At 42.9% G+C, this 20,504-nt stretch overlaps 3 protein-coding genes across 15 annotated transcripts in view; 2 read left to right on the top strand and 1 right to left on the bottom strand.

Moving 5' to 3' along the window:
* Positions 1-1,670: 1,670 nt before the first annotated feature.
* On the bottom strand, positions 1,671-2,376 carry LOC103724277 (15-cis-phytoene desaturase, chloroplastic/chromoplastic-like). Its single transcript, XM_039131312.1, has 3 exons — positions 2,148-2,376; positions 1,960-2,062; positions 1,671-1,782 (listed from the first exon to the last, which is right to left on the bottom strand). The coding sequence occupies exons 1-3, from the start codon at positions 2,341-2,343 to the stop codon at positions 1,686-1,688; spliced, it is 396 nt and encodes a 131-aa protein (XP_038987240.1). The 5' UTR covers positions 2,344-2,376; the 3' UTR covers positions 1,671-1,685.
* Positions 2,377-8,658: 6,282 nt separating this feature from the next.
* LOC103721389 (RHOMBOID-like protein 3) lies at positions 8,659-12,681 on the top strand. 10 transcript variants are annotated; one of them, XM_026810337.2, is made up of 7 exons: positions 8,659-9,096; positions 9,243-9,406; positions 10,021-10,184; positions 10,283-10,542; positions 11,579-11,751; positions 11,915-12,076; positions 12,200-12,681. In XM_026810337.2, exons 1-5 carry the CDS (start codon positions 8,834-8,836, stop codon positions 11,589-11,591), a joined length of 864 nt encoding a protein of 287 aa, XP_026666138.1. In that variant the 5' UTR covers positions 8,659-8,833; the 3' UTR covers positions 11,592-11,751; positions 11,915-12,076; positions 12,200-12,681. The 10 variants fall into 10 exon arrangements, with proteins under 10 accessions (XP_026666138.1, XP_026666143.1, XP_017701400.1 ...); XM_017845911.3 differs by having other exon boundaries at positions 8,664-9,096; positions 11,641-11,751; positions 12,026-12,076; XM_026810329.2 differs by having other exon boundaries at positions 8,664-9,096; positions 11,641-11,751; positions 12,026-12,109.
* Positions 12,682-15,665: 2,984 nt separating this feature from the next.
* Positions 15,666-20,504, top strand: part of LOC103721377 (AFG1-like ATPase) — a 39,977-nt gene continuing 35,138 nt past the window's right edge. For 3 of the 4 annotated variants that reach the window (XR_003388471.2, XM_026810305.2, XM_008811557.4), the window contains exons 1-3: positions 15,666-15,925; positions 19,661-19,797; positions 19,928-20,070. Coding sequence is in view for 3 of the 4 variants with exons in the window: in XM_026810305.2 (XP_026666106.2) it covers positions 15,799-15,925; positions 19,661-19,797; positions 19,928-20,070 (407 nt within the window). In the remaining variant the exon portion in view is untranslated. Of the gene's footprint in view, positions 15,926-16,593; positions 16,687-19,660; positions 19,798-19,927; positions 20,071-20,504 lie in introns of all 4 variants that reach the window. The other variant, XM_026810309.2, reaches the window with a different exon arrangement.

The raw sequence follows: 20,504 nt of genomic DNA, 5'->3' as shown, positions 1-20,504 counted from the left end.
TTGACTCTTGTCAGCGTCCGTACACTGATGTATTGAGCCTTATACCATGTTGTCACAGCACTTGCCTTCAGATTTATTTGAGTTTCAAACATTTCTTTTATAGTCTATGATGGAAACCTTGTCGGAACAAATCTCAGTCATCCTCATTCATGCACTCTTAGGCCTTTCTAGTCTCTTTGCTTAAAACAGCTGTACGTATAGGATTTAATTTAATCATTTCTGTTTTGATTCTCCTTCCTAATGGCGGATCTCTTTTATTCTATTTTCCCCATTAGTAAGTCGTGTTCTCTTGTTTGATCCTTGGAGAAGCAGAGGGGGATTCATCTTCTCTACCGAGTTACAATAGATTTGTGGTAAAGCCTCTATCCTTTTGAGGACCAACGGCTATATGCATCTCCATCCACAAATTAGTCAAAAGATTTGTTGGCCTTTTCAAGGGCATGTTGCCATTTTAGTTACCCCTTCCTAAAAATCACTATTTACATATATACCTATCAAACTATTCTATTTTCGCAATGGTGTCCTCTTATTTAATTTTTGGTTTATGATGTTAATAAATAACTATTTTAAATGATTACTTATTAATGCAGCTAATTTAAGGGTATATGTACAAAAATGCCTTTTGTTGGGGTTATTACCATAAGAAGTCAATCTATTTTATAAAGGAAGAAGCATGTATACTTTCTCTCCCTTTTTTTTTTTTTTTTTTTTTTTTGCTGAAACGGGTCTTTCATACATCACGAGTATGAATACACCTAATAGAATCGGCAAATAACAGATCCCAAAGTGTCCGGACAACTCTCCTTCCCAGCCCACAGGGTGCCTCCTGAGTGGTACGCTATTCGCTACATATGCAGTCATCCAGTCCACCGTCCTATTGCCCACATAGAATACATGCATAGCCGAAAATGTCACTTCCTCTCTCACCATCACCTAAATATCTCGGAGCAGGGGTCGAACCCCTCCATCACTGCTTGGGTCTCCTCGGACCCAACTGATCACAGTGGCTGAATCACCCTCCAATAGAATTGAAGTAGCCTAAAGCACCTGCCGCGTATAATGCAAGTCCATCCAAGCCGCCTGCAACTCTGCTCCAAGAATTGAGATGTCGAAGATCTGACAGTCCTCCGCTGCCACTACCGTAGAACTTGGGCCCCTGATGACAAATCCAGCCCCTATCCTCCTACCTCCACTACTAAAGAAGAAATAACTCCCGGCGCTTTTTTTTGTCTCTACCGACGCTTATAAGCGTCGGCGAATTCCCAGCCCACGCGTCCCAAAGCGTGGGTCAGACGTCGGGCAGGTGGGCGTGGGTACGGTTTTTGCCGACGCTAAGAGAAAACGTCGGCAAAAACAGGGATTTGCCGACGCTAATGAAAGCGTCGGCCAAAAGTTCTTTCCCGACGCTTTAAAGCGTCGATAAAGCCTAATCCTGATTGCGTTTTCGCCGACGCTTTAAAGCGTCGGGAAACCTGTTTTTACCGACGCTTTAAAGCGTCGATAAAGACCAAGTTTTCGCCGACGCTTTAAAGCGTCGGAAAGCTCTTTTGGCCGACGCTTTAAAGTGTCGGGATTGCTATTTTTTAAAAAAAATAAATCTTGATGGAATAATGTGAGCAGGACCTGCTGATGCTTTAAAGCGTCGGCAAATCTCTTTTGGCCGACGCTTTAAAGCGTCGGGATTGCTATTTTTTAAAAAAAAAATAAATCTTGATGGAATAATTTGAGCATGACCTGCTGGAAAGAAGATGATCATAATTGTTCTTTAGTTTCCTGTCAAACCTGGAAAAAGGGGGGAAATAATTATAACATAAGAATCTTATCAGATAGCATTCTATTTAATCATCAAGTCAAGAAAACATAAAGACAATAAGGAAATTGAGTGGCTCAACTACTTATGAAGATGTAAAAATATCCAACAAGAAAAATGAAGCCTAAGTTCAGGAGAATTCGACCAACCATATATGAACATTAATCACCGGAACTCCCACTAATTTGTCCAGCTTCTTAAAGTATGAAATTTCCCTCCACTCTTGAGGCAAAAGAAGCTTCAAGATATCAACTGATGCAACAGAGTAAAAAGTCATGGTGGGCACAAGCAAAAATACAATTCATTCATTAGGGATCACTGCAGGATAAGTTTATACCAGGAGTGGCAATAACATAAACACCGCCACTGATAATATTTCCATTGGTGAGCACAAAGTGTTTCACGGTTCCGTCACAGTTCAGTTCAACTTTTTGTATACGTGAATTTAGTTGGACTTCACCACCCAATGACTGAATGTGATCAACAATTGGCATGCATAGCCTCTCAGGAGGGTTACCATCTAAGAAGGCCATTTTGGAACCATGCTTTTCCTGTTAATGTAAGATTTCAAGAGACGCTTTCCATAATCAAAGAAATGCGACTTCTTTAATTCAAAAAGGTCTGGCTGTTGAGATGCCCCTTCTTCCCTTAACGCAGGCAAAGCTAAGATTTCAAGAAACGCTTCCCATAATCAAAGAAATGCAACTTCCTTTAATTCAAGAAGGTCTGAAGCCAAAGACAACACAAAATATCAGGGCTAATGAAGCATATCTATCATGTTCCTCAGACCAACAATATGTCGTACCAAAAGGGGTTTAGAAAAGATAATTGCTTCACAACCCTAATCGAAATCGGAGAAAGACAAAGAGGTTGGATTACCAACAGAAAAAATAAAATAAAATAAAATAAAGAATTCATGCATCTTCTCTCAAATCTGGAAGTAAAAACAGTGATAATAAATGTAATGCAATTATAAATAAATAAATGATGGGATAATGCAGGGGAGGGCCTCGGCGGAGGATGGCTGGGGTGCGGGCGGCGGCGAGGGCGCGGAGGCAGGGGAGGGCCTCGGCGATGCCGCCAGAGCCGTGCTCCATGTCGACGACCCCGTAGTCGTAGCCGGCGAGGCCGGCGATCTCGGCGAGGGTCGGGGAGGAGCGCAGGAGGAAGAGGCCGTAGAGGGTCTCGCCGGCGACGAGGCGGGACTTGAGGATCCGCGGTTCGGGGGAGAGAGGGGCGAAGTCGGGATCCAAGGAGGCGGCGAAGAGGCGGGCGAAGACATCATCGCCGGAGCCTCTGCTTCTTGAATCCGGAGGGGGTTAGGGAGGGGGGTTGATGATGATGAGAAGGCACCGTTGATGGGTTAGAGAGAGAGAGAAGACGAGGAGGGCGAGAGAGATGTGGGTAATACAACTAGTTAAATAGAGAGAGGAGGGCGGTGGCCGGGAAATCGGAAACCCGGAGAGAGGAGGGAGGAGGGAGGAGGGAGGAGGGATGGTCAGAAGAGGGTTGGGAAGTAGGTGCGTTGGCTTCCGACGACGCTTTTTAGCGTCGTCTTAGGTCCGAGACTGCACCGACGCTTTTTAGCGTCGTCTTTTGCCGACGCTTTTACAAGTGTCGGCAAATTTTGACAATAGACCGAAACTTGCCGACGCTTGTAAAAAGCGTCGGCAAAAATGCGTCGGTAAAACCGACTTTTCCTGTAGTGCTCCATCCAAGATAGAGCCATCAAAATTGACCTAAAAAAACTCGAGGGTGGAGACTCTTAGGTAAAAAAATATCCTGTGAAAAGCTGCCGAAGCAGAACGAAGGTCCTAGATGTCCCGAGCTATCAAAGGTTTATAATCTAATAAAATAAAGAATTCATGCATCTTCTCTCAAATCTGGAAGTAAAAACAGTGATAATAAATGTAATGCAATTATAAATAAATAAATGATAGGATAATGCAGGGGAGGGCCTCGGCGGAGGATGGCTGGGGTGCGGGCGGCGGCGAGGGCGCGGAGGCAGGGGAGGGCCTCGGCGATGCCGCCAGAGCCGTGCTCCATGTCGACGACCCCGTAGTCGTAGCCGGCGAGGCCGGCGATCTCGGCGAGGGTCGGGGAGGAGCGCAGGAGGAAAAGGCCGTAGAGGGTCTCGCCGGCGACGAGGCGGGACTTGAGGATCCGCGGTTCGGGGGAGAGAGGGGCGAAGTCGGGATCCAAGGAGGCGGCGAAGAGGCGGGCGAAGACATCATCGCCGGAGCCTCTGCTTCTTGAATCCGGAGGGGGTTAGGGAGGGGGGTTGATGATGATGAGAAGGCACCGTTGATGGGTTAGAGAGAGAGAGAAGACGAGGAGGGCGAGAGAGATGTGGGTAATACAACTAGTTAAATAGAGAGAGGAGGGCGGTGGCCGGGAAATCGGAAACCCGGAGAGAGGAGGGAGGAGGGATGGTCAGAAGAGGGTTGGAAAGTAGGTGCGTTGGCTTCCGACGACGCTTTTTAGCGTCGTCTTAGGTCCGAGACTGCACCGACGCTTTTTAGCGTTGTCTTTTGCCGACGCTTTTACAAGTGTCGGCAAATTTTGACAATAGACCGAAACTTGCCGACGCTTGTAAAAAGCGTCGGCAAAAATTCGTCGGTAAAACCGACTTTTCCTGTAGTGCTCCATCCAAGATAGAGCCATCAAAATTGACCTAAAAAAACTCGAGGGTGGAGACTCTTAGGTAAAAAAATATCCTGTGAAAAGCTGCCGAAGCAGAACGAAGGTCCTAGATGTCCCGAGCTATCAAAGGTTTATAATCTAAGCCTGCATAAATGATCTCTATTCGCTTGTGCCCGAGCATGCTCTATCATGGACCACGGGGACGGATTATGTTCGCCAAAGACTCGAGTGTTCCTGGCCAGCCATACCTAATAAGTTGTATAAGACGCCCTAATAGCCACTCGACGCATCTGAGGGATACTAAACCATCGATGAACAGCCTCCAGGAAAGATTCCCTCAGCTCCAAGCATCCCGCGGCACCCCAGACAGAATCCAAGCTCCACTCGCCCACACACACTAGAATAGCACATGGTCCACCAACTCGTCCACCCTGCAATCCAGGAACTAGAAAGATATGCTTACTCCTCGTCTACTCAATACTAAGCTCGTCGGCAGACACTCCCAGGCCACCTTCCAGAGAAACAAAGTAACCCTCTAGTGTAACTCAAACCTTCATACTCAGCCACAATCCAGGCCCGGCTCCGACTCCCGCTGGAGAATCCGAGAAACATCACCAACCCTAACACTAGCTCTGCAAAGAGTGCTCTAAACCCTGACATCTGGCCCTGCAGAACCCGAAACTGGGAGCGACTGAACCCACTCTGCTAAGTGCTCCCCAAACAACTGGCCTAGTCTAATACTGTCCCACTCCGCCTCCCCCGGCCTAACAAGGTCACACACTCGAAGCCCAGCCGCCACCTCATCACTGATCATCGTCGGGCATAGTTTCAGTGGAAGTGCATCCACCTACGGATCCTCTATCACATCGATGCTCCGTCCGTCGCCAATCAGCGACCTGAAATGTGCTAGAGCTATAGGCAGATACCTCCCAAACTCACGCCACATGAAAGAGCACCTCCAGCTGCCAGGAGCCAGCCCAACAGCCCCTGCCTGACCATATCTAGTCATCATAACCTGACTCTAAAGGCCTTGCAGATCTAAAACAAAATGCACCGCCTGACATGCCAGGAGTGCCTCGTGCCTCTCCAAAAATGACTGCACCCCCAAACCACCCTCGCGCTGCGACATAAAAACTCTCCCAAGCCACCAAATGTGCCTCGTGGCCCCCCAAGCAAACCCCAAAAGAAACTCCGCATAAGCCGCTCAATCCCCACTAGCACTATCTTCGACACAAAAGTATGGGCCATAAGATAAATGGGCATGGAGCACAGAACTGACCTAATCAGCGTCAATCTACCCGTCATGGAGAGTGAGGATGCCTTCCACCCTCTGCACCAAATCGGAACACTCCGCCACCCGCAACCTTCTCCCTGTGAGGGGAACCCCAAGATAGCTCAACGCCCTCTCCTGCTCCTGCATCCCTAGGATCGTTCTGAATCTCTGCCCGGATGCTGCACAATACTCTGTCAACATGTCTTGGAGGGCTCGTGTGTCCCTCGTCCTCGCCCTGGCAAGTAGGAGGCAGTCGTCTACAAAAAACAAGTGAGAGATGGGACGGGCGCTCGGGGTTGGAACATAGGCCGCTAGCTCCCGATTCCCACAAGCTACATGCAAAGCACAGAAAAGCACACAGAGCAAATGATAAATAAGTATAGAGATAGGGGATATCTCTGATGGAGCCCCAAGGTAGACTGAAAGAAAGCCGACGACATGCCGTTGACCAAAATGGAGAAGCTTGGCCCCTGTACACAACCTAGAACCGAATGAATCCAAGTCTGATGGAAACTAAAGCTCTCCAATGCACACCTGAGAAAACCCCACCAAATTCTATCATAAGCACGCTCCATGTCCAACTTCACTGCTATCAAGCTCTGTCTCTTCAGGGCTTGCTGTAGATCCCCCATCATTTTCTGAGCCAGCAAAATATTATCTGAAATACTTCTTCCCCCCACAAAAGCTCTCTACTCCTGGCTGATGATGCTCGGCAACAGATTTTTCATCCTCCCCACCATGTTCCTCGCTACAACCTTGTACAAAGTGGTACACAAGTTGATGGGTCTATTGTGGCTCCGCTCCACTACATCTTGATGCTTCAGTATCAAAGTGATGTAGGTAGCCTTCCAGTCATCTACCATCACGGCCCAGCTGAAAAATAACGGTACTGCCTCCACCACTGCCCTCCAAATAATACATCAATACCTCTGAAAGAGAAAGGTGGGAAGCCATCTGGTCCAGGAGTATTGTCCCCTACCAGGGCCCAGACCTCCCTCTGCACGACCATCTCCAACACTGGCCGAACCAAAGCTGCATGTTCTGCCTCTTCAATTCTGACTTCCAATCTAGAAAGCTGACCAGTGTCCTATGTTCCGCCATCCTCCGTCCACCTGGATCTAAAAAAATCCAATAGTAGCTGTCTCACTGCAGAGTCCTCCTCCACATGCTGGCCCGCCCCAACTCTTCAAAAAATTATCGCCCAAGCCCTCCGCTCCTATTAACTAGGGACAACAACACTCATTCACCGTAACATGCATAAGATAGCCATTTGGGTTGTATCATTTGATGGTGTAGCAGCCAGCTAAGAATCTAAATGAAATTAGGCTCCATGATTTGGGTGTGTAACATCAAAATAATCAAGCAATTGGGATGCATTGGTGCTTAGATGGAACTTCATGTCGCTAGGACTCACCAGATGCTGGATCCATGCAGAAGTTGAATGGTGCTTTTTTTTCATGCAATAGCCTGTTCACACCACCGAGATGGTAGCACGGTGGAAACGGAGCTTTGATTCCATCGGAGCGGCCCAGGTTCGAAACGCACATGCGTCGATTAAATGCAGAGATCGGATGCCCCCCACCTGGTTTGTCCGGTAGAGTCGCTATTTGATTTGCCGTTTATTTAGGTGGTACTGGTGTGACGTACTCACACAGAAATAGAGCTGCCATACTGGTTGGGCTTCCCACGGGTGGGAAGGGCATGAGTAAAAAAGGTTCTACCCGTATCGAATATTCTCCAGCGAAGAGGAGGCCCAGTGGAAGTTGCTACGCAGGTGAGGTTCCCCCCCCCCCCCCCCACACTTCTCTTTTCCTAAGCAAAAAAGAAAAAAAAAACATGTTCACAATTCTCGTCATTTTTGGATCTTGTACTTTGAATGTTAGGGAAACCTCCATGCCAACATGGTGACCTATTTATTGAATATAGTAGGTGTTAGAGCGGAAAAATGACTACGTCCTGATCAGAGGTATTATCTGCTTTGGGAAAGTACGTACGTATCGCGCGACGCGTGTCGTGTGCAGCTCTTAATGGGCAATATTCCCCTCACGGCTTTGTCCTTCTTAAAAAGACTCTCTGGAAGGAAAGAGGTGGCCCCTCCTTATAAGGCACAATCTTTTTTGTTACTCTTTCAATATGGGACTAAAGTTCCGGGTCCCCCATCCGCCCCCCAACAGTAGGTTATGATCCATATCTAACTCGAATTGTATAAAACCCAATATGAACAGTTTGCCACCTCTAGGCACGATCAAATAGATTTTTAGTTTCACGACCAATAAAAAAAAGAATTAGTGGAGGGTATAAATCAATGCCTATGGTACTGGTAACATCATTCACGATCCCATCCCACCATACCAAGGAGATCCACCGTTAATCCACAATGTCGACCGCTGACCATATCATGTACGCCCGTTGTTTGTGTAGCCGATGCATTGCCCTAAATTTGTAGATTTAAACATTAGTTATCAATCAACGGCCTTTTGGCGTGCTCAAGTTCCGCACGGGGTTTGTGATTAGATTTGATGCTATTTTGGCTGCATCCAATGACCATCCTTTCCAATGCCCCGTTTGCTTTGCTGGGGTAGTTCTCCACGGTTGCTGCATCAACCCCACTCAACCAGCCTCGGCCAATGTCCACCGCCAACACCGGGCAGCATGCCAAGGCTAATGCAGGGCTCGCGGCTGCCGATCTTGCCGATTTGTCTTCACCGTAACTTGTTAGTAAATTGGAAAAAACAAAAAAGAAGTGCCGAGTAGGATTACTTTTCATGTTTTTTGGTTTTCACGATCCTGGTCAAATGTTTGCGCCTACCATTTGACCCGGTCAATCAGACTAGTGTCCACTCCGCCTAGCATTTGACCCGGTCCACGCGTTCATCGGATGGAACTGCGCGCAAGCCAGCCAACCGAGTCTCCTCTCTCGCTGTCCTCCTCGCCCTCTCTCCGCTCGCATTCGCTCGTCTCCTTCCTTCTCTCTCATTTCCTCTTCCGTCGTTGCCGGTCGGCACCTCGCCGACGGCACGGGGGTGGAGGAGAAGGAAAGAGGAAAAGCGGGAGGAGGAGCCTAGGGAAGATAAGTAAATAAACAAGAAATTAAGAAGAAGGAGAAGATGGGGAAAAAACGGCCAGGGTCGTCGGAGGACGTGGAGGCGGCGTGGGCGGTGGAGGCGCCACCGCAGCAGCTGGAGTCGTGGGTGGCGTGGCTGGTGCCCACCTTCGCCGTCGCCAGCGTCGTCGCCTTCGCCTACACCATGTACGTGAACGACTGCCCCACCCTCCACACCCACCCATCCGACTGCGTCTTCCCCGCCCTCGGCCGCTTCGCCTTCGAACCCCTTAAAGTCAACCACCTCCTCGGCCCCAATTACTACACGTCCGTCCGTTTTCCATCAGCTCTCTTTCCATCTTCGTATCGCAATCGCTATAATCATTGCTATTTCGTATCATTCTTATTATCATTGTCGATGACCATCCGCTGTTCCCGTAGATAGCAAGTAATTCGTCGATTCATGAATGCAGGCTCGATCGGTTGGGCGCATTGGATTACAAGAAAGTAGTAGAAGAAGGCGAAGGATGGAGGCTCCTCGCCTGCACATGGCTGCATGCCGGGGTCGTCCACTTGCTCGCTAATATGTTGAGCCTTCTGTTTATAGGTGTTCGTCTCGAGCAAGAATTCGGATTTGGTAAGAAATCGACCCTCTCTCCCGGTCTCTCTCCATCTATTTATGTGTGTGTGTGTTTGGACCGAGACTCTCTTTACTTTGCAATTTAATGCCATAGAAAACTATATATTTCTTGACCACCTGATGCAAAAGTAAGAAGCATCATCCTGCACTTTTGCTTACAAGAGTATTTGTTATGGATTTTAAGAATTGCTGGCCGGGTGGTTTTACCTCCCTGATCATCAAAAAAAAATTCAGAATTGTATTTTGGTCATCATTAACAAAAGATCGCTATGGATTTGTATTGGATTACATGCTCTGAGGCATAGCTTCATGTTAGCTGGGGCCCCGCACCCAATCATGGATCCAGATGCATAATGGAGCATTTGGTATTATTTGTCATTTTCCATTGTAATGAAGAAACTACATTCGGAAAATTTTATCATCAGATAGATGATGGCAAGATATACCTTAATTTTCCAGGAATCTTATACTCCAGGTATGAAATGTTGTGCTGTTCATTAGTTTCCCATAATAAGCAGCACTTTAAACGTTCCAAATGCTCGTGCCACCTGAACTGAAGATCTGTATAGCTGGTACGTGACTGGTTTTGTGATGATCTGACTTTTGTGCAGTGAAAATTGGAATATTATATATACTTTCTGGATTTGGGGGGAGCTTGCTGTCTTGTCTCTCGATCCGAACAAATATATCAGTTGGCGCATCAGGTGCTCTCTTCGGATTGTTAGGGGCTATACTTTCCGAGCTCATCATAAATTGGACCATTTATGCAAATAAGGTGAAGACAAATCCACTCCCCAATGTCAGCATGTCCATCGAAGCTTTACAGCTACACTTTTGAAGTGCTTAACCGTGACTTGGAAGCTCCTTCTTCAGTGTGCAGCACTTCTGACACTCGTGGTTGTTATTTCCATCAACTTGGCTGTCGGGATGATTCCCCATGTGGATAGCTCTGCACATATTGGAGGATTCATCACAGGTTTCCTTCTTGGTTTTATCCTTCTTATTCGTCCCCAATTTGGATGGATCAATCGGAAGCACATCCCGCCTGGTTATGATATGCAACTCGGGAAACCAAAGCACAAGGTGTATCAGTACCTCTTGTGGATTATAGCTCTCGTGCTCTTAATTATCGGGTAAAGTAAAAATCTATCATTTCAACCCTTTTTTTTCTCTCTGTGTATCTGTGCAGCATGCATGTAAACATGCATTCACGTGCATGGGTTCCAGGCGTCCGTGCACTGCGGAGGAAAGAGATGTGTTTTTTAATTCTTGCTGGTATCTTGCTATACAGTAATCATTTAGATGTTGAATCCATTCTTCAAAAAGCTGATGAATGGCCTGCAACTTCTCTCAGATTTGCATAACCCTTTTGCTCCGCTAATATTTGAATAAAGCAAATCATGCTTCAAAAATTCTGGAGATATTGGAATATTATATGTTCAAGAAGATCTCATGTATCATCCATATTACTTTCTGGTTATTCATGTATATTACTATTCTAATACGCATAAATCCCTCATTGTTCACGCACGGTACAAGCATGTGTCCTTTTCAGACCTCCTATTGGTCCTTGACGAATCTCATGTAGGTCGAGAAACCGCTGAGGGCAAGCAAATTTCTCGATGGGAGAAGTTGGATGGAGCATTCTACTTTTAGACCTTTCGGGACGGTCCTTGCTTCATTTCATTTTCTTTTTGAAATGGAGCCAAATGCATGGTTTCTCCCATCCTTCTCTCTCGTGGGTGCCCACGCACACGCACAAAAACAAAAAAAGGGGAGGGGAGTGGGGAGGTGCTAGATGGAGCAGCCATTCATGGCGAGACCAGAGGAAGTAGTCCACAGTATTTTTATGTGTCCCTTGTTTGAACGTCGTAAATGTTTGGGCAAAATATGTCATGATCTTGGTGCTCAAGAGAGCACATGATCTAAGGTAGAATCATGTAATCGAGACAGATGGTTGATATCTGGTCTTGCTATTAATCCGTTCTCAAAATTGATGCATCTATTATATATTAGGAACTTGTATTTTCCATTGATGCAAATTCAAGTGTTCTAATAATTTCTAATTGCTTTAAGAATAAATCAAGAGTGAGATATGTGCAGAAATGAAAAGTGCAAAAACAAAGGACATCGTGATCAACTAATCCCTCGAATCTGTTGCATTTTCAGAGGCATAATATGATGGATGTTCACCTATTTGATCGGCTTACTCCACTCTTGTGGATTTTCAGATTTTTGGTCGGCTTGATAAAGCTACTCCATCCGGGCAAACAAAGATGATACTTGCTGCTTCGACTCCGGGCATCCTTCAGGCGCAATACCTGATTTATCAAGTATTTCAGGTAATAGCGTTAGCCATCAAAATTTTTGTCGCCCAAGGAAACTTTACCGATCGCAACACAAACACTCTTGCAAAAAGTTGGAGCTTTGTTTTATACTTCTTTAATTTTATCTCTCTCTCTCTCTCTCTCTTTTGCCGGTCATATATGAGGGAGGCATAGCCAGCTAACAGAAGAGAGGAGACGGAGTTTTGTTTAGTCCCTCTTCTTGCCACTTTTTTCTGCGGTAGCGTTTTGAAGTTTTTTGCCTTTTCCGAACCCGTTATAACCCTGTCAGGCTAGTCTTCATATGGCTCTGGGGATGCGAGGCTTGATGCTACCATTGAAAGTTAGTATCCCATATTCGATCAGATAGTAGAAAGTAATGTTTTTAAATTTGTGCGTCCAAATAAGCATCTTATCTTTCTTTTCCTTATCTCTGACGTTCTGAATCTGCTGCTTTCACTCTCAGGGAAGAATATGGCAACTGCTTGACGTCTTCCAGAAGCGGGGAAGGTGTGGGTTTGCCATCGCCTCCTGCGAGGATGAGGAAGCTAGGAAAAACCCTCCAACTTTCATGGATTGTGTTATGCAGCTGAAGCGCAGTTGATTAGAAGGGAATGCCGACTACTTAACGACCGGAAGCCATGCGCTCATCGAGATTACTATCGGAGGATGGGAATTGTATCGTCTCATTCCGATACAACCCAAGATTCACATGTGATATTGTGGACGTGTAACTGTGATTTGTTCCTTCGTGTGTTCCGATGACAGTAACAGACCAATTGAATTCTGAAAGCAGCTAATTTGCACTGCTGAAATTCCCTCTCAAAGGAGAGATGGTTCCTCCATAGTTGACCAGCTTATTAGAATGGTCATATTCTTGTGGCGATCGTGCTGCATGAACGGTCAAGGCATATTGCAGCGCAGAACTGACTTTTTGACTCCTCTCTTCATAATACGGTCATTCGCTTCAAAAGTATCGATATTTAAATCAAAAAAAAAAAAAGGACTGAAACTGTGGAGAGCAAAGCCCACTTGATCTGACCGATTTAAACCAAGTTTTAAATGTTGCATAGCATATATTTGTGTTTCTATTGGATCCATTATACAGATCAAGTGGGCTTTGCTTCCCACAGTTTCAAATACACCCAGGTCGTACCACTGGGTCACTTCGATGAAGAGGGTCCACATTCAATCCTCCAAAGAAAAAGGTCTAGCTGTTTCAATGACCGGAAGGCTCTCCCGTTAAAATTCTTGATGGATGGGTGGAGAACATTTAACAAGCTCGTGTCGTACGTCCAAACTCCCTGCGAGAAACTATTTATTTCAGATTTATTTTTTTTTCAAACAAATTTATTTTTTTCTCACAAATTTTTGTCCTACATTATTATTGCTTGATTTAATTGGTAGTTATTCTGAATCCTGAGTTAGCCCGATCAATTTACTCTAGATAGCATGCAGTTTTACATGATATTAGAGCTATATATTTTAAAATTGATGGTTTATACGTTTGTAGCTCGATATGGTTAAAGAGTTTACAACAATTTGTTGTGCAGCAACACAAGCATGTAGACTCTTGTTTAATGATTCGAGAGATGAATCATTATGGTTGATGCTATCACCATCTATCATAATAGGTTCAACATGCCTAATCTCACCAATATCAATATGAATGCTTTTGTTACTACTGTCTCTTAATGAAAGTTGAACAATATATGTTATCCAATGTGGAAGCCTACTATCAAGTTTTATTTGATAGGACAATTTATGGGATGTCTTGAATTAGTCAAAAACAATGCCAACAGATATTCTCAACGATGGAGTTGTGAGAAGAACATCTACGAAGGTGATGTGCATTATTCAAATTTTAGAAAAAATTATCTCTATGTCCATAATAGATAAGAGCTGAAGAAAGTGTACCGACGCTTTCCAAAAGCGTCGGCATTTACTGTTGCAAGAAAAAATTTTGCCGACGCTTTTATCTAGCGTCGGCAATATAGGGTCGGCAAACAGATTTTTTGTTGTAGTGGTAGGATATTCTTATAGTCATCCACTCAAGTTCTAGCAAGATGAGACATCATAAAAAAAAAATCTGAAAATTATATTCCAATTACAAGCTTCCCCAAAAATAGAAGAGTAAAAATGGTTTAGAGATGAAGATTTGAAGTAGAAAGAGTTTAATCAATTAGAGACTGGATCAAATTATGAAAACTCAAAGCATGGCAAGTTTGATCAATTCAAGAATAAATCAAGTCCGGAAGAAAATCTGAAATACGTTGAGTCTAAGTTAAGGAGTCCATCATTGAATGAGAGTAAACCCATTGATTGAAAAAATTGGAGATGGCAGTATGTGCGCCTCTGGTGTTATTTGCAGTTCCTTTGTTGATGCTTTCGAGTTTGAAAATATTACGCCATCTAGAATAGAACTGCCATTGACAAAGAACTGCCTGGTGGCGCCACATTGACAGACCAGCATCAGCCTCCTACTGCGGAAAATCGTGCAGTGGCTTTAGATATAAGTCGTGATGAAGCCAATGCTTCTTCTGGTCCTAATAAAGTTCTTTACGAAAAGGAGGATGATCCCTGGTAACTTGGAGGCTGGTAATTTGCCCCCTTCAAGCATTGATGAACGAGGTGGATCAACTAGTCTCGCATCTCAGGCAATGGGGTTGATGAGAATTTAGAAATAAAGGAACCTCTTGAGGTTTCTCCGATTGGTTCTGCCAACAATCGGGCCATGTAGATTCTACGAGGAATGGTGCCTACATTACGAGTCAGGCAGTCAAGAGCATTATTACCAATAGGCTTCTTATTATTATTTTATTTTTTTCTGCATATTGTGTAGGCAATAGTTGATGTTGTAGCAAGCAATAATAACAAGCAACAATGGGGTAAGCTAGATGCTTGATATAAGTTCAGCATAATAATCGTGGAGCCAATGCTAAAAATATGTTGGAGGATAAACTTTGGGATATGTATCGAAAGGGACTTGTCATTGAAGAAATTATTGTTCGAGCCAATAAAAAATCTATGTTATTTTAATTTATTTGATTGTGGGCCGTGCTAGCGGCCGAAGCTCGGGCGATTGATCCCACCCACGAAAGTGTCGTCGGCACGGCCGAGGATGCAGTGCGCATTACCTCGACGTGGCCCCTGGGGCACGGACGTGCTCCAGACAATGGCTCGTGGGCTCCCCATTCGATCCATTTTGAAACACGGACTAAGGAGTTTGATATGCTGTGAGTTGAAGGGCGCATAACACTTGGAAGGTAAAAAAAAACTGACGGGCGGGAACCCTCTTTCGTAGGGGATGCACCGACCACAATCTTTCTATGAAGGGTTCAAGTTGGAGTTGTATGTCGGAACTCGAAATATGGTGAAATATGTTGTATGTTGATGTTATTATTGTAGTATTGGCAATAATTACTGCGGTGTTTTGTAACATCAACAAGTTCAATATTGTTAGCATTGCCTTCGCAATGAAGAAAATTGAAAACCTATTGCTAATTCTTTTTATATTAGAATTTTATATATAGTTTATTATTGTTTCAATTCTACTATTAGTTCTTTTAGATGGAGTACATTTGAGTTTGTTTTTTTAGTTAGAGTGCGATGTTGATATTTTTGTATTTTAATAGGAGATGGTGATATTTTTATAGCGGAAAAGAGATGTGGTTTTATAAATAGAAGGTGAGGTTTATATGAAGGGATTGGGGACTATTATTTTTTTTTTGTAAAATGGGACTTCCTTCCAGAGAAGCTGAGCTTTTGTTTTGATTTTTTTTTAAAATAAATTTATTTCTCTTTTTTTTTTGTTGTTGTTTGATTTAATTAATATTTATTTTAATTTTTAAACAGACTAATCTACCTATTCCAAATAATATATCATTATATATATATATATATATATATGGATATATATTGTATATCCCTGAGAATTGGGTTCCCCCAAGGAGCGGCAGCGGTCCGTCGAGAGGGCACGTCAGTCGCTGCCCTCTCCGCCGTGTTTGTTATTCCAATATCTTGTTCTTCTCTTCTCTGATTTCCTCCTCTTCCACCAGCGTCGGAATGCGAAGACGTCTCTCCACGGTCCTCGCCCGCGGCGCCCATGGACCTTGGGCCTTTCAAAGGACCAGGAGTCGCTCCTACTGCGATCGATCGCAGAGGCCCGCGGAACGGGCCGAACGGCGCCCAGGTAAAACCCAAGATTCCACCAGCTCTCAGGTCTGGACCGTAGTCAAGTCCTCTATCTCCTCTTTTACGCGATTCTTGATCGATCTTCCGAGTTCTTGATGTCATTTCTTGCTTCTAAACGCAGAGATCTTTTCTTTTCTTATTGATGTTCTTGGGGTAATATCTCATCTAGTCCTGTTCATAGTTCGGATGGTCGCATCGTTTAAACAAATTAAAGATAACAGTTTAATGCGAACGAATCCGGCAACTAAGTTCAATTGCATTGCATGTGTTTCTTCTCGCTTTTCTCTTTTTTGTTTTAGGGTTTCGAAAAGGATTCTTTTCCTTCTTTCTATAGTCTAACCGTGATTGGTATGCGATCTGGTTCTCTCGGAGAAATTTAGGCCTGCATAGGAATCAAGAAATACCGACTCGATCGTTTCAGAAAGAGATTGACAAATAATGCGTTTTCAGAGTGATCAAGCATGCAGCGATTTAAATATCCTAGGCTAATAGCAATAACTGAGAATAATACTTTAAAGTGTTCGCTCCTTTTCTCGGGTTTTTCCCGTCCTCGGCCTGCACAGTCGATTGCAGAACCCTATTTCATGTATCTTGGATAATGATCGGGCCTTGCAGCTACTGGAATCGTTCTTATGGCTCTGAAAAACAGCACCCATGTGAATACAGGATCCCGGTAACTTTTCAGATCGAGCCGGTACTTGAATCCTCCGTCTCTGCTCCACTTCTTCCACAATACTAGGCGTGCTTTGTGTTCTCAAGGTGTTGCGTTTTCTTCAAATCTTGATCTTTTCTTGTTAATGTTATCCATGTTTTGCTTCTATTTCTGCTTTTAGATTTTAGCTGGTGGCTTTGATAGATTTAAAACTCCAGCTTTGGGATTGATTATTCTTCAGAATACTTTTTCATGAAGTGTTTTATGCTTTTGTTCGTTAAACCTTTTCCAAACATGTTTCCGGCACTGCTCCTATTATTTAGTTCATGTGTCTTTTTTTCTGCTTTTCTGTTACTGTCTTAAGATTTAGGGGACCATCTTGGGGGCAAGAAGACCATGTGTCCCTTCTTCCTATAATCTAAGCCGTGGTTAATTTGAATTGTGATTCTTTGTGGAAACTCAAGAAAGCGACACATGAATGAGAACTTTGATAGTATAATGATACTGTATGAACTTGGTGTTTTCAAAAAGGGATTGATAAGTGATGCCTTCCAGAGATTGAATTAAGCATGCTGTGGATTATATATCCTCCTTAATAGCAAGAATAGAGCACAGTATTTTAGAGATTTTATGCTCTGGTAAGGGAAGAATGACCCCATGACTTAAGATAGCAGCTGTTTGATGTGGCCTTAAAGTTTTAGCGAACGTAGTTGGTGATATGATGTAGCTGGTGAAATGTAGTGCTGGAAGCTCCCACATGCACATTCTTCATGGACAAACTAGTGAAGAGGGAGAAGTCAAAGAATCTTGCTAGATACTTAAAAATATCTTGATGACGGAACTACAAGATTTGCCTATGTTGGATGTTGTTGATGGAATGTTAGGAACCAGTAGTTGACAAACTGAATTTGCTTCATGTATCATTAATAAAGTGTGCTAAAGATTTTAATTGCTAAAGACCTGAAAGGGCAGAAAAGCTGATGATGTTAGGTAGGTGCGGCTTAAGATGGTCCATGGAGTTTCTAATGACGGTGAAAAGGAGTTTTATAAATTAGCAAAGATGAAGAGTGAAACCAGAGCTATAATTCATGTTATGTGCATTTAGAGTGACAGCTTAATTAGACATTAGAACCAAATTATAAAACCTATAAATGCATGAATTTTTTTAAGAAACTTATATTTTTAATTAACTAGATAATTAATGGATTTTTATAGAAAAGGATAATAATTATGGTCTTAGGACAAGTTCTAGATAGTAATTTAGAGGTATAAGGGCAAAGAACATGTTTGACTGACTATTATGAAACCAAACTATTGAACTGCACCATAGAGCGACATAAGGGAGCTATAGAACAACAATTAAATAAGAATTATTGATCTTTGAAACTAATGCATTATGTTTTCTTAGGAAGATGATTCTCCAGGCAATTTTTCTTCTTTGGACAATTAAATGAAAGTTTAAAGAGAAAAAGAAGAGATCTACACTTTAAATAAAGAGAAAAAGAGGAGATTTACATTTTAAATTTGTCCAGATCAAGCAGTGGAATAATTCCAGAAGTACCGTGATGGCATTAAGAAACATAGCTGCATTAAAGAGTTATGCATGAGGAAAGTGTGACAAGTGTAAGAATGAATTATAATAAGAATAGTGAAATTTAAGTTGCAGTTGGCCTGTGCTGGTTGAGCCTTAATTATTTTTTTCTTTACTTTCCATTGATCAAGTAAATATGATAATCGGTAAGGTGGCTTTGTATATATTAGATTTTTGGATGTCGGTGTTAGTTGGGAAGAGAATTGGCTGAACTCTAAGCAGAATCCAAATGCTATTGGATTATTCTGAAACTAAAAATGCAAGCAGAGCTGATCGTTAGGATCTAACCAAAGTTGCTATGCTTGTTCTCCTGGATTTTTTTGCACAGAAAAATGGAGGTCGATGAATGTTTAGACGATGAAATATGAACAGATGGATGGAGAGATACTGTATAATTGTTGCATGCTGGTGAGACTTGAGGAAGAATATTAAAACTTGGTAAAACACTAGCATGCTTGGCATCACTGTGTGGGTTGGAAACTGGACTGTTATGTGAGGTGCAAGGTTTGAACGCGTAATCTGAATTTTGGAGAGATAAGGATGTAAAGGTGCTCTTTGACAAGCTATAAATGATAAACTGAAAATCACGGCAAATACAACATAGGCTAGATCAGGATTGGCAGGCAGGTAGGTTTGATTTGTGAGGACAGGACAATAGCTGTTGAAACTTAGTCTGTATCACTAAGCAAGTAAATGAGAATATGGTAGTTGTTTACAGAAATAATCAACACAAAATACTTCTGCACAGAAGTTGTGAAATCTTTTGAATACAAAGAACTCCTTGGACCAACACAACCAAGTATATTATAATGTCTATACTCTATATAAGTTACAAAATTTGACATAAGCTCTCCCTTGCAAGAAATTTGGCTCAACCTAGCAAACATGTCAGATGCTGATGAAGATGTTTAATCCATTCTGAGAGTCATCAAAGAAAAGGTAAAGGCTTCCTTAATGAAGACCAACTGTATCAGTTGGATTTGTTTACTGATATTCATGTTCCCTAAGATTTATGGATGCAAGCTATGATAATGTAATGCAAAAGCCAAGGAACTTTGTAAGATCACTCTTCTCACTACCATCAAAATTAATATATGTTTAAGATATCGTGAACAAGATAGTGCATCCTTAAGTGGAAATATATTCTTTTGGTAAGAGTAATTGTTGTTACTAGCTTGCTGGTCCAGCACACCAAGCTTTGGAGGTGGGGGCATTGTCTGGATCTTGTCAGATGCTTGTCTACCAAATATATGTTATGTAACAATAGTTACTTTACGATAAAGAGAAGGCTCCATGAACTCACTAGATTTGATGTATTCTTGTTGGATGTTCTTATTGGTTTTTTATTTCTTGTGGATTCAAATGACTTTTTTTGTATTTATATGCTTCTATTGAAGTTGTCTTTATGTATTTTATCATTGATCCTTATATAAACTTGTTTACTGAAATTAACTTTCCTCCCCCCCTCTTCCTCTCGTTTCTGTTTGAAGGCCCACTTTCAACATATAGGAGCATGGTTAGCCGGGGGAAACTTCGATATGATGTTTACCAGGAAAAAGTAGCCTTTGAGTTAGAAGATTTACTTGGAAGACTAGAGCAGTATGGGAAAGAAATGGACGATTACCATGTATGTTGTTGAAGCATACTTTTTGAAGTATATATTGATGTATCACCGGATTAGTTAACCACGTTCTGTCAGATTCATGGGCACCAGTTTGGCTAAACGGAGCTAATTTCTCTTTTTTCCATTTTTTAAGGAAAAATTGACTATTTGGGAGAAGAATAGAGAGAGTGAGAGAAACAAACTTCTGCTGGAAGAAGCTAAGCTTAAACAGCAGGAGGGTGTATGGATGGAAGCAAGAAACATCAGGAGTGGATTTGTTGACAAGTGGATATTTAGGTAGGGATTCCCTACTTGGTTGGTTATAATTCTTGTGAATGCTGCCACCTGGTAATGCACAAGTCCATAATGTGCCTAACGTTGGTATCCACATTGCTTTTTATAATGTTTGCCCAAGTATGCATGTCCATAGACATTTCACTGACCAGAAAGCATGACCACTACAGATATTGACTACTTGATGTGTGATACTGACTTCCCAATTGAACTAGAAGCAGTTTTGTGGTTATTGTTTCTGACTATCATGGTGATGCTGTGTGTGACTAGAACTGTACCATGACTAGTACATAAATTGTCATAGTTATTTTCCTGATAATTGACTAGCCACACTCGGGGTAAAAAACATGGACATGACATAGAACAAACATTGTTGATTTCATTTTCATGCATTTGATTTTGATATTTATATAAGGGTAGCTGTTGATGAATTAGGA

Source organism: Phoenix dactylifera, chromosome 11, assembly GCF_009389715.1.
Source record: "Phoenix dactylifera cultivar Barhee BC4 chromosome 11, palm_55x_up_171113_PBpolish2nd_filt_p, whole genome shotgun sequence".
In the NCBI taxonomy this organism is placed as follows: Eukaryota; Viridiplantae; Streptophyta; class Magnoliopsida; order Arecales; family Arecaceae; genus Phoenix; species Phoenix dactylifera.
This window is presented reverse-complemented; position numbering and strand designations above follow the sequence as displayed.